At 42.8% G+C, this 13,410-nt stretch overlaps 1 protein-coding gene across 1 annotated transcript in view; it reads right to left on the bottom strand.

The window, feature by feature from the left end:
• The window catches only part of LOC111230733 (protein bassoon-like), a 135,531-nt gene extending 122,392 nt beyond the window's left edge, over positions 1-13,139 (bottom strand). Inside the window, exon 1 of the mRNA XM_022757563.1 lies at positions 12,964-13,139. Coding sequence (XP_022613284.1) covers positions 12,964-13,139 — 176 coding nt within the window. The remainder of the gene's footprint in view (positions 1-12,963) is intronic.
• Positions 13,140-13,410: the final 271 nt, after the last annotated feature.

Raw genomic sequence — 13,410 nt, 5'->3', positions numbered from 1 at the left:
GTTGGTTCGTGTCCTGCTCTGTAGAACATCAGCTCTCAGGTCCAACATGTTTTCAGTCACCTACAGGTTTAAAACGGCCACGAGGGGAAGACTGAAACTCAAATACTGGAGTCTTTAGTTTAAATGTAAGAACTGCCCCAGTGAAGACTGGAAGTGGGTTTTAAGTCAGAATTCTTAGCTGATGTTTGATGATCATTGTATTTTATAATTTTTAAGTATTCCATGGTGTCTGATTTATGTTGCTTTGGACCCTGTAGAGGTGATGTTTATTCATTCATCTATACCAGCGGTAGTTAACTGGCGACCACTGCTGTAGATAATATGATTATTTATTTTTAAATTAAAAAAAAAAAGCAGCAACAGCTACCCAGAGAATCACTTCCTCTTTAGTGATTTTGCCTAAAAGCGCGAGAAAGTCAGTTTTTTTGTTGTTGTTGTTGTTTTTTTTTTGCAGCAATGCTTTATTTCAAGCTGTTGTGAGTTTTTATTCTGAAAAGTTCAGCAAGGAAGTTCCACAGGTTCGATTGCTTGCTAGACAAATTCTGATGGACGATGTGTGATATGAAGAAAATAACAGAGTTCAGTACATCAGTCAGTCAGATGTCACAAACGTCTAAATCACAACTTCCTGTCAGGACTTTCAGAATGAAATCAGAGCGGACACAGAATGCAGACGATGATTAAGATCGTGGATTGTGATTCTACCCAAAAACATGATCATATGATCTTTTTACCAGATCCATGATGCAAGGACGTAGAGTCTATGTCGCCATGCCGTCGCTGCCCAGCTGTCGACTACTGGAGCAAAGACTAGTTTGCCCTGTGATACTTTAAAGAGTCAGCGGGAAATTATTTTTTTTTGTCATATTCGACACTGTCAGTCTGTTTATATTCAATTACAGCGTCAGTAGTTTTATAGTTTATGAGTATATGTGTTAAAGACACCTGCTAATCTGACTGGACGAACTGTTGTTAACCTCCGTCCTCTGTGTGTTGATGAGACCGTGACGCTGTCCGTGGTGCTGAAGTCACAGACGGATATAAACAAACTCCTCATATGATATTAGATTGTCTTTAAATCAAACATCAAGAGCTCTCGGGTCATTTTAAGAGTTGTCTTGTCTTGACGTTTCCTGAAGGACTGAAGTGGCTGTTGTTACAGTTATATGTTGCTTGGTGATCTTTGATTTCCACGACTACAGCAATGGGAGCCGTAGCCGTCACTTCAGCCGTCGCTGCTTAAAGTCCCTGTAAGATGACCTCCACTACAGACACAACCACACACAGTAAGGACACATAATCTCCTGTATGTGTCAGTGAATGTTTTTCATGCTATCTGCTCAGTGCGATTGTTTGTGTGAAACGGGCTAAACGGCGTCAGTGTTTATTACCACCAGTGGTCTATTCATGAATGTTTTTTTTCTGGCAGGTTTACATGGATTAAGCCTGAATCCACCCGGCAGTGCTGAACTGAGAAATGGTAAATACAAGCTAAAGGGAGACTAAGCTCCTGTATGCAGGTGAGTGTCAGGGTCAGGCTGCTGTATGTCAGTCGGGGGGGAGGGGCATCCCGACCACAGCTGGCTTATTAATCGTCTCCTGTGGCGTTGGTTTCTGGCAGAGACGCGGGGAGCTGTGCAATTCGGTTGTCGACCCTGCAGATGTTCACGGTGCACCGGGTCACAGCTCGCCACAGAGCCGATCAATTTGTTAACACCATAAAGGATTTCCTGGCAGGGGGAGAGGACCCTCTGAACCTGCGGTCAGGTCACATGACACAGAAAAGCTCCGTGTGAAAACAACAGTTGTGGTAAACCGTCTAATACAAAGCTCCTATGTGAAGCAACACACCATCCTGCGCCTCACTTACACTACTTAAAGCTGTAGGAGTCAGCAGGGAGGATGAATATACATGTCTTTGCCTTTCTCAACTCCAGTTTTACAGTTACTGCATCTCTTTTGCATTTATTCTGTGTTTTGACTTCAGAGCAGGAGATCTCTTCATTCTGCTCCCAGTAGAACCACATTAGCATCTACTGAAAAACATTTCATACATCTCTAAAATATCTAGTTAGTGTTTCATTCCTTGAATCATCCGACTGATGGAATGAGAGAAAAAACTAATTTTCTCGGCCAAGAAAGAGCTGTGATGCTCTGAATCGTCTTATTTTGGCCTTGAATCTGGAAACTGTGATGATTTTCTCTGCCGTGTTAAAAAGGCAGATGTCTGAGTCTCAAATTGAAACAAAAACTATTTCCTTACATAAAAATACATTTTGTTAGCTCTGTTTGTTCCTGTAGTGGAGCCCACATGGATAGATTAGTACTTCCCCTGGGGGTAAACTCAGGTGTCCAGTAGCTCCCACAGTGCAGATTAGCAGATGAACCGTGTGCAAGTCCTTGAACGCCTCGTCTGACCCCGTGGTCAACAGTGGACCGAATACCCCGCACTCTGCGCCCTGGCAGCACAGTGGAAACCTGCGGTGCCGGCTGAGGTGGTTCAGGCAGCGCTGCACTCTCCTCACTACATGAGGTCAGGACCCACTGTATTGGTGTCTGTTACAAATCCCTGCTGGGCCCTGGAAGGGGACGCAGCGCTCCAGGAATCATAGCCAAAAGCAGGGAGCCTCCATAATCAGGACTTTGGATCCTTTCTTTCCAGAGATTTAAAGGCTCCATCTGTTATATTAGCTAAAAAAAAAAGCTTATAAACTTTTCATTTTGTAAGAAATTTAAGGCTCAAATTTTATGGATTTTATACACTTTCGATCCATTTCTTTGACACTGTGATTAGGGAGGGGAACAGCACTCAGGTTTTTGGCTACAATAGTTCAACTCAGTTGGCGTTACGTGCACCATGGCAGCCGTGACAGTCATGTCTGGAAATACTTTGATAAACGACAGTAACGTGCAGTACAAGATGTGTGGCGTTAAACTTGCCGTCGCTGTCGCCTGAACATGTGGATATGCTTTTCTCTTTAAACCAGAATGAGTAAATTAATCCACTTCATGTCTATTAAAAAGGCCTAAAGTATGGACGGTTACTTAATGTTGTTGCTAGTACTAGCACTTTGTTAACTTGTTAACCTATTTTTATTATCATCATCATCAAGTTGAACATATTATTCAGACTCAAAACACTTACAATTAAGTTTTAATCTCATGGAAAAAAATATATCAAAATGACTGAAGAAACATTTTGTCTCACTTTATTTATTATTTGTTTGGAGGTATTTTGTTTTGTTTTGTCCTTAAAGTGACGTACCTGTCCTGCTGATGTCATTGTTAGCCGACACAGACGATGCAGAACGTTTTTTAAATGTCTGAATTAAAGACTTCCATTACCCACTGTTTTTATACTATCTATTATTTGTTTTATATTATTTATACAGACGGTAATGTGTCTACTTGTCTGTGAAGTTATGATTTCTGTATGTACCACTGGAGACACTTTCTTTTGTTGCACACTGTGAAATTGAAATTGTAGTTGACGTACAACATCGTACAGCTGTATCAGTCTCATCCTAGCTTTAGGGTTTAGTATTCTGGTTTTCCCGGGATTGTTCACTTTTTTGAGCGACTGTCCCAGAAAAATAATATAAAAATAAAAATTATGATAATATTGACACGTTTTTTTGTGAAAATCCACATCTAATTTCGATTTGCATAGTTTTAAATAAAACCTAATTTGTTTCCTTCTACTGCTTTTCTGCTTTCTTCCTGGTTCTGTCCAATCCTGCGTCCGTAAACGTATGAAAACAGGTACAACACTGACAACACTTTCATTTGATTGGTAGCAGAAGTACGAAAGTTTACCTTATTACCTATTAACTGCCACGGTGAATTCAGTGAAATTTATTAATAATATAAAAAGTTAAAACCTTAAGTACCCAACAGATGATCTCAGCTTTGTCATGCTGGAAACCGTGTATTGCTGTAATATTCATCATAAAACTGTATCTTTGACTGATAATCAGTCAGAGTGAGGTTGGAGAAGGATCACCTGCCCTGTCGACCGACACCAGGACCAGCTCCTCCACATTCACTCTGCGGTGGTTTGGTTTGTGTGTCCTGGTTAAAAAATCCAACAGATGATCCATCATTCACCAGTGTCTTCCCGCCCTCGTCCTGCTGTATCATCTCTGTTCAATCTATTCCTGGGTTTCACTCATAAGCTCCGGCGACAGCATCTATTTGCTGGAAACTAATACAGTGGCTGTGATATTGTGCTTATTGCCATCTTATCTCCAGATGCAGCCACCCAAACACATTTAGTATTCGCAGGCTCCTGCAAACACAGCCTCCTGATAACAGGGCGGGTAAATATATAGAGAGCCTCTGTCTGTCTGTCTCTCGCCCACTCTCTCACACATTCACACACAATTTGTAAAAATTTCATTTTTCAAGCTGGCTAACGCTAAGACAACCACACACACACACTCGCCCTCTCACTCATCTGTGTGTTAACTGTGGAGGTCGCTGTGAGGATGACTTCAGGTGAGGTCAGGCTGCGGGTCGTTAAAGACGATGACTAAGAACCTGCTCACTGCTTCTCAGGCTAAGAGTCAGAAAGTCGACCGGCTATCTCACCGAGGACAGAGTTTTATAAAATGAATGTTTGAAATCCGCCAGAGGATTGAAAAAGTATTTACAGCGACAAGGTCACGTTAGAGAGAGAGCTGCAGACTAACTGGGCTGTCTGGTTATTTTAGTGAAGGAAGGAGAAACGTTTGTCGTCTGTGTGTCATGGACATTGTTTGGTTTTTTTTATTCCTTTTTCCTTGTCATCTCGTTTCTTTTGTTTCACTCTGAACTGTAAAGATCGACTGTTTAAAGTCCTAGATAAATAAAGTTGAGTTGAACTGAAGACACTGTTTTGAAAACTTTCCCCGGATTCTGAACATCAACCTTTAAAGCAACAAAATCATGTTTGTATCTTTCTTGTTTTTCTGGGTTTGATTTTTCAACAACAAAGGTCAAAATAATAAAGTCTTAAATCAGCTGAAACTGGAAAGGTTGGTCCACGGCATGGTCCCCGCTCACATCAATAAAATGACTAATTACAGAACTAAAAACCCTCTGATGAAACCCCAGTGTTTCACCTCGTTAACGTCCACATGATGTTTTCATATAACACAGACACATGATGATGAAATAATCATCAACACCATGACTGAGTGTTTCCACCTTGAACTGCAGTGAACCAATCACAGTCTCATAAACACAGATTCAGGGTTTCATACGTCACAAACCTCAGGAACCAATCCTGTCAGCTGGTGGGGACGGGGGGCGGGGCTAAATACACCTGAAACCTTGTCAGTACAGAGAGAGAGCGTTAGCATTAGCACAACCGCTAACACTGTGTCAGCCACTGTCAGTTACAAGCTAACAAACAACATAAACAAATAAAAGATGCTAACTATGCTAACTGCTCTGAAAAGATGCTAACTAGCTAACGGTTCTGACCCGTCTGCTAGTCTCTGGTTCTGGTCTCAGACTCCTCCTCTGAGTCTGGGTCTGACTGAGGCTCAAACATGTGGCTGAGTCTCTCTGATGTTTCCTCCTCTCACCATCTAGATGCTCTCTGCTCTTTCACCTGTCCACCTGGAGCCAGCAGGTGGTGGGCGGGGCTCAAGGCCTGATCCAGATTTCTCAACCAGGAAGTAAGAGGAGACGAGCTTCAGACCCAGTTTTTATGTGTGAAAACATGTTAAACTAAATATGAATTTAGGATTTTTACAGATTTTAAAACACGTCTGGAGGAAGTTTGAAATACCTGTTGATCAAATGAGAGTGATAACAGGTTCCAGTTGTCTCAGTATTGTAACGCCACAGCTGCACTAGATACTGTACGTCAGCAGCAGTGCATCTGTGCTCGCTGCTGTTGCCTGCGATTCACACTGAAACGATGGCCTACATCTACTCATCATCACACCCAATAATTTTCAACCTTAACCGTCGATTTCAACAACAAAGGCCTAAAGGACAGACCTGTAATCAGCTCACTCAGCAGATCGGAAACTGAATCGTATCAGCGTTTGTTCCTCTGCTGATGTGAGAAAAAAAATAAATAGAAAAATCACATGACTCTGAGCAGCAGTCCTGTCAGCGAAAAGCCTCAATAACAAACTCTGTACTGTACATTCACACTGAACACAGCAAAGGCTGCTTCTCTGCAAGAGGTGAAAAAACAAAGTCACACTTGCATGCACAAACACACACACGCACACACACACACGCACGCACACACACACACACACGTCCTACTTGTATGTTCCTCTAGAAAGTGAAAATTGGTCTCCAGTGTGCAGCGTGTCAGAGAAAGAAAACAACACGACAAACTCAATGTTCACACCATCTTTTCTCTCCAACATACACACACATATCCACACTCCTACACTAGTCTCTCTCTCTCTCTCTCTCTCTCTCTCTCTCTCTCTCTCTCACACACTCTCACACACACACTGAGCTTGATAAATATAAAGAATAAATTTCAATGGCTGCTGATGGTCACGAGTCAGCAAGCAGCTCTTCACAGTTACTGATCATGTTTATCCAGTATGTACAAATTCATGCATAACATGCATAACACACACACATAACACACACACACACACACACACACACACACACACATTCATATACACAAATACACACACATCTCAGCCTATATGTGACAGATCTGCCTGCAAACATGAGTGGGAGTTGCGTCAGATGTAATGTGAACACGTGATGCCACCGCAAAGGGAACGGTTTGATCTACATGTCGAGCTGAGCCTCTCTCTCCCTCTGTCTGTGTTATTCTCTCTCTCTCTCCCTCTCTCTCTGTCTGTGTTATTCTCTCTCTCTCTCTCTCTCTCTCTCCTGTCTAACTCTTTGTCTGTAGCCATCTGGATAAGGATCCTCTTCATCCCCTCTTTAGCGTGTTCCTTGTTCACTCTTTACTTTATATACATCTGTGCTCACTCTGTCATTATCTCACTTTCTCTTCTGCTGTAACATCACTCTTGTCTTTAAACTCTCCTGACTTCCACCTTCCTGTTTTCCTCTCTGTGTTACATGTATTAGCACCAGCATGTAGTACTGTAAGCTTTAACCATTTCGATTTCAATTTTTAAAAGAAAATATCAAAAAAACTAGTGATTAATTTCTGTGAGCGACACAGTTTCTATAATTTGTTTTTCTCTCTTCTTCTAAACTTGTATTTTGTATCATTATAATTGATATACGCCATTTTGTATAAATTGCCAATTGTTAAGACAAGACAAGCATTTGTTTGTTTGTCTGTTTTTATTCCTTCCTATGTTCTGAGTAAATGCAGCTATTATATAATGAAGTATATACTATATTATGCGAATGCTAGAGGTTGCATTTCATTATGTTAAAATAACTAATTTGTTGTAAAAGGTTATTTTATATCTCATGCATTAGTATGTGAACAGGAAACGTCATATTTCAGATTTCCAAACAATCATTTATTTGTTGGCAGAGAATCAAGTGCGTGATCAGACAATTATAACAAACAGGTGCTGATGGAAAAACAACATAATACACAGACTGAACCAAAATCATGAAGTGGAACAGAAACAGCTGTGTAGAGGGAATAAAACTGGGCAAGGAACAGTCAAACTAAAAAGGTGAGTTTGCTGAAAAAAAGAAGTTTCATCTAAACCTAAAAGGTGTCAGGTGTTTCCAGATGTGCAGCCTAAGCTGCAGCTGCAGGGGCACAAAGAAAACGACAGTGACCAGAGACACGAGCTGCAGCAGATGACACCAGAAAACATTCATCAGCACCACGAGCACAGAACCAGCAGAAACCAGTGGGACGCTGCTACACTGAGGTCTCGCAGCCAAAAAGCGACTCAACTGTGCACGAAAACACTAAAACTCAGGTGCAGGAAAATGTCAGCATGTAGTGAAGACGTGACATTTTCGGCGGTTTGTTCACCTGAGTGTCTGCAGGTGAACAGTGAAACACGGTGGGGCTTCTTTGCAGGTTTGGGGCTGCATTTCTGAAAATGGAGTTGGGGGATTTTGTCAGAATTATTGGCGTCCTCACTGCTGGGAAGCAGAGGCAGATTCTGATCCATCACACAGTACAGTCAGGGAAAAGTCTGATCCGGTCCCAAATTCCTTGTGCAGCACGTTACCGAGCCCTGCAGCCCCCTGTGCTGTTTCAACCACTCTAAATCCACACTCAGGGGGAGGCCGGAGTGGGTGGGTGTGTCCACAGCCTGACAGTCAATGATAGATCATTTGAAAACAGTCACATTAGTGTAATTGTTGACTATAACAACAATACTTAATACCTTTAAATCTGCCTTTTCCACTGTGACGCTGCCTTGTGCTGTATCTGATTACGGTCGTGTCAATAAAGCTTTGAATTTGAGTTTAGTCCTTTCAGGAAACGATAACAAAGAACCTGTTTGTGTTTACGTTTTTATTTTCCTCGTTTCTTTCCTGCGTCTGGCAGCTTCTGGTTAAGATTACGGAACGATTGTGACTCTGGCAAATAAACTTTGATTAGGGTGAGACAAGTAAAACAACAAGGAGAGGGAAAATCATGGTCAAAGCTAATGAGAACACAAAGTCTGTGTCAGAAGACAAACCCTGGTCTCCTGCATGAACGTCAGCCTTACTCTCCGCCTCTCTGAATAAACACTTCACACTCAATGGTTTCAGTATGAAAGTAATTCATAGGAAACTGGGCTGCACTACAGATTATGATGAGGGCGGTTAAACGCAGTGTACTAACTAATAATACGCATGTTAAGAAATCTGAAATGAATGAAGAAGCTAGTTTACCATTAGTCTGATGCAAATCTTCAGCAGGTTCCAGCTGATATACGTTATATAAGCAGAGCCAGACCCCACCACCTGTCCTACCTGCCGCCCTCTGGTTGGCGCTACAGGTGAATCAAAAGCTGGACTTACAGACTTAACAACCGTCTCTTTCCCTGAAATCTAAACTCCATAAATGATACGAAGATTGCCGTGACCTGCTGACCTATTTTAAGTATCAGTGTAAATAAAAGCTCACTCAGCAGAGCACCTTTCTATTTCATTTAAAGTATTTATTAAAGTAGCACTCTGAATTTCATTGTATATTTAGTACAGAGACGATAAAGGCTTTCTGTTCTATTTGTTCCATAAATGTGATTCAACTCTTCTCTTGGTGATATAATGGATTTTTGTTGATACTGCAGCTTGTACTCGGATGATCCCTGACTGGAGGTAACGGTTTTAGCTTTTGATTTATCACGACCCCATCACCCCCTCGCCCCCTCCCAGAATCCCTTTAGGTTTTATACCATTGTACGGCCGACTACCCATGATCTATTCCCTCCTTCTCTTCTCTGCCCTTTAACCTCCTTCAGCTTCCAGCTCTCGTTCTCCACCTTCCTCCTCTCCCCTTCTCTCTCTCTCTCTCTCTCTCTTATCTGTACTTCCATACCCTATATACGGCAGAGCCAATTATAGGCTGCCGGTTATTGGCTGAGAAGGGGGCGGGGAGGGAGAGGAGGAGAACGGGGGGGGGGGGATTTTCATCAAAGGAGCAAATACAGTGTATTTACAGGTGCACGATGACATAACTGCATTTATAGAAGAGTAAACACAGCTGGTCCATATAGTATATAACATATTACTGTACCACTTTACATTAAGACTGCTATTATAAAGGATTTATAAAGGTTACTAACACTTTATAAAGTTATAACTATTTATGATTTATAATGCATTTTATATAATGCAAATGAATAACCTAATTATGAACCATTTATAAATCCTTTATAAGGGGAGTCTGGTTGTAAACTGGAACCCACATCATCACTCTAAAGAGCATTAAAGATACTGCATGTGAGAGGATGAGGATTTTTTTTCTTTCTTTCTTATTGTCTTGGATTGAAACCAACCATAGTAAAATAAAATGTGTATTTATCCACAGCAGGCTTGAACATCATTTCCTGGAAACTAGAGAGTCCAGCTGTTTTAATAAACTGGGACTGAGATCTACAGACAGAGCAGGATGAACTAACACAGTCATTTCATGGGATTTAGTTTAGTTTAGTTTATTTATTTAATAGGGACGATGCAATTTAACATAGGCATGAAACTACTGTGTTGCCCAAAGTGTTTATAGCTGTTGCTAATTCTCTCTAATTCTAGTTGGGCTTTTACATGTGCAATGTAATGCAAACAGTCAATAAAAATAACACAAGTGATAATATCCTACAATGAGCTAAAAATATACAGATGTTCAGTCTAAAAAGAGACAACAGTAAGAATCATATTGAATAATGTCAGTCTTTTCCTTCATAGAAATAGAAATATATCATTGTCACACAGCTTTATATTATCAGTGTAAAGGGTATGAAATATTAACTTGGCGGTATGTTAATTTAGAGACAAATGGAAAGAGAGAGCGAGGAAAGAGTCAGAGGGAGAAATGTGTAGGTATGGGAATGTGCAGAGAGTGAATGAAAAAGGCAGGCGCTGGAGTGAGATGGAGAGGGAGAAAGGGGGGTGAGAGAGAACGACATCCTCTCTCCTATATGAAGAGAGCAAGTGTGAAAAGGATACAGGGAGACAGATAGAGAGGAGAGAGAGAGAGAGAGGGTGAGAGAGAGGGAGAGAGAGAGAGAGAGAGAGGGAGAGAGAGACAGAGAGAGAGGGAGAGAGAGAGGGGGAGGCGGAGAGAGAGGAGAAGAGGATCAGAGCAGGCAGTGCAGGCAGAGCAGTGCACGAAGGGGGGGGGGTCGAGCAAACACGCTCTGCACGTGATTCTATCTGTTCACATGGCCTTGTATTACGCCTTTATAAATACTTAACGTGCTGCAGAAACCCTCAGCTTTTCATCATCAGAGCGAGGTGGACACGCGGACGAAGCCTCGGAGGTTTGAGAGCAGGTGTTCAGCAGGAAGCTCCGGAAAACACCAGGTACTTTATCAAAATAAATAAATAAATCAACAAAGAAGACGACTGATCCACTACCACGACTAAACAGAGTAATGCATACATAATGCATCAGAGCATGTCCGGCTGTGTTGTCGTTCATCGGAGGCGAGATGAAGCTGTCATCTGCTTTCTGAGTCCCTGTGTTATATAATGATGGATAGGCCTGCACTGCTCTGCTCTTCTCTCCTACAGAGACATGAATCAAACCCAGGATGTGTCCTAAATATAACACACACACACACACACACACACAGACCCTGGTGTTACTAGGCCAGTCGTAGCCCTACTTGTACGTCATTTATTTTCTACAAATCTTCAACCTGACTCTGTTTCTGTACAGAAAGCTCAGATTCCTGGATGGTGGCAGAGACAATAGAGTGGAGCATCTAAAGCTAAAGGAGAGTGTGGTGCTATGTGGGAGAAAGTGACCCACAATGTCCCACTGCTACTTTACTGTGTAGGCCTTTGCTATGTCGGGTAAAGGACAGAGAAGACAAACTGACACAGCAGCACAAAGGAATAGCAGCAACAAGGGGAAAATATAATAAGAAATAAAATAAGAGTAGAAACAGAATCTAAAATAAATAAAGATAAAACAGAAATACTATATACAATATAATGAATAAAATAAAATAAATAATTAAGTGGTTGTGCAGTTTGTCCCAGTTCTATTGTATGTGGTGGGATCATGAGTGTGTCTACTGTACAGACACTTTACAAATGTCACGTCCACTCATGTTAAGTTATGGCGGGACACCTTACATGTCACATGTCATAGTGCTGTTACTTGACACATGTAGTACAATATATATAAATATTATGAAACAAGATTCAAAGGCTCCACTACACTTTGTTAATATCGCTTTCTATATTAAGTCATTCTAATTGAATGAAATAGACCTTAAATGCATCATATACACTGTCACACAGAAAATATAATGATTCGTATTTATTTTGTTACTGATGAGATCTAAATATATTTGCTATAACATTACATGACATGGATTGAAATGTAAAGGGGTATTACTGTATATACAGGGGTACATGGGAGTAAAGCGTTGATTTGGTCGAGTTTGGTTTGACGGTATGTCGGTCAGTACCATCTGTCTGTCAGACATTTCCACGTCATTAACGGGAAACGGTGGCGTTGCTGATAGTACCAGTACTACACACACATCATCAAACACACGCCTACATAGCCAGGCAAGCCCCTTAACGTACGAACACGCGCTCACTCACACACACGCACGCACGCACGCACAAACACACCGAGCATCCTCCCCTCGCCCATGCGGAAAGCAGCGGAGAGTATCAAGGAGCTTCACGCGTCCAAACGCAATCACACAGTCCCGGACATGAAGCACAAAAAACGTCCCGGTGTCACGTTTCACGAGCGACAGGCGTAAACACTGCAGCTTTCAAATGACGACGGAGAAACAGGAAGGATGTCAGAGACTCGTTCTGTTCAACACACTACGACAAAGCTCAACCCGAGCCGAGGGAAGGAGGGAAGGAGGGAATACTATTAGAGCACATGACACCGCGGAATAAAATCACACCTGAGAGCAGAACAACGGCAGAGCCACAGATCCACACAGCACAGATCCACATAGCACAGATCCACACAGCACAGATCCACACAGAGCAGAGTGGTTGTAAACCGCCCTAACATGCAGTGTCAAACCCTTCCTGTGAAACCAATGCGTGCTGGTGGCGGTTCAGCACCGCGGACAGCTCTCTGTGTTTAACATCAGACTGTGGCGGGACGTCACCGCTGTTAGCGTGAACAACACACCAGCATATGTCCTCTTTAAAATCATGCACGAAGGCGGGAAACACTCTTGTTAATCCCACCCCTGTAAAAGCTGACCCCAGCGACATCTGCTCCCCTGCTTCCCCTTCGTCCGTTTCCGTGTTAAAACACACACTGGGATGTAGTAGAGGACTTCACCCAGCCCCCTTCAACCGAAAAAAACCCTCCACCACCTCCACCGCTGCTGCTCCTACCTCGTCATCCCCATCCCGGGGCCTCCGACTCCCATTCCTCCCCCGGCAGCGGCTCCGTTGAGCGGCTTCATGTGCTGTCCCGCTCCCGGTCCTGTTGCGGGTCCTCCGTGCATCGCCGACCCCATCATCCCGGCGGCTCCGGGCTCACCGCCCTCCATGCTCGCTTCGTTCCCCATCTCGGTCTCGGCTCAGGAGACGGGAGAGAGGTGGAGAGAGGTGGTGAGGTCAAATCGGCGGCGTCGCTCCTCCGTCGCTTTGTTGTTAATCAAAAAGAATGAATGGAAAAAAAGGGAGAGAAAACTGGGAGAGCGAACTCAGCGTTGCTCCTCCATCACCGCCATCATCATCATCATCCTCCTCGTCAGCTTCAGCACCAGTAGCCTGCCTCCTCCTGACGTGATGACGGGAGCGCGCCGCGCGGACACAAAGACTGGGGGGGGGGTTAAA

This window comes from Seriola dumerili, unplaced genomic scaffold (assembly GCF_002260705.1).
Source record: "Seriola dumerili isolate Sdu_G_001 unplaced genomic scaffold, Sdu_1.0 BDQW01000283.1, whole genome shotgun sequence".
NCBI classification, from domain to species: domain Eukaryota; kingdom Metazoa; phylum Chordata; class Actinopteri; order Carangiformes; family Carangidae; genus Seriola; species Seriola dumerili.
The sequence above is the reverse complement of the archived record's forward strand: the minus strand, read 5'-3'. Positions and strand labels throughout refer to the sequence as shown.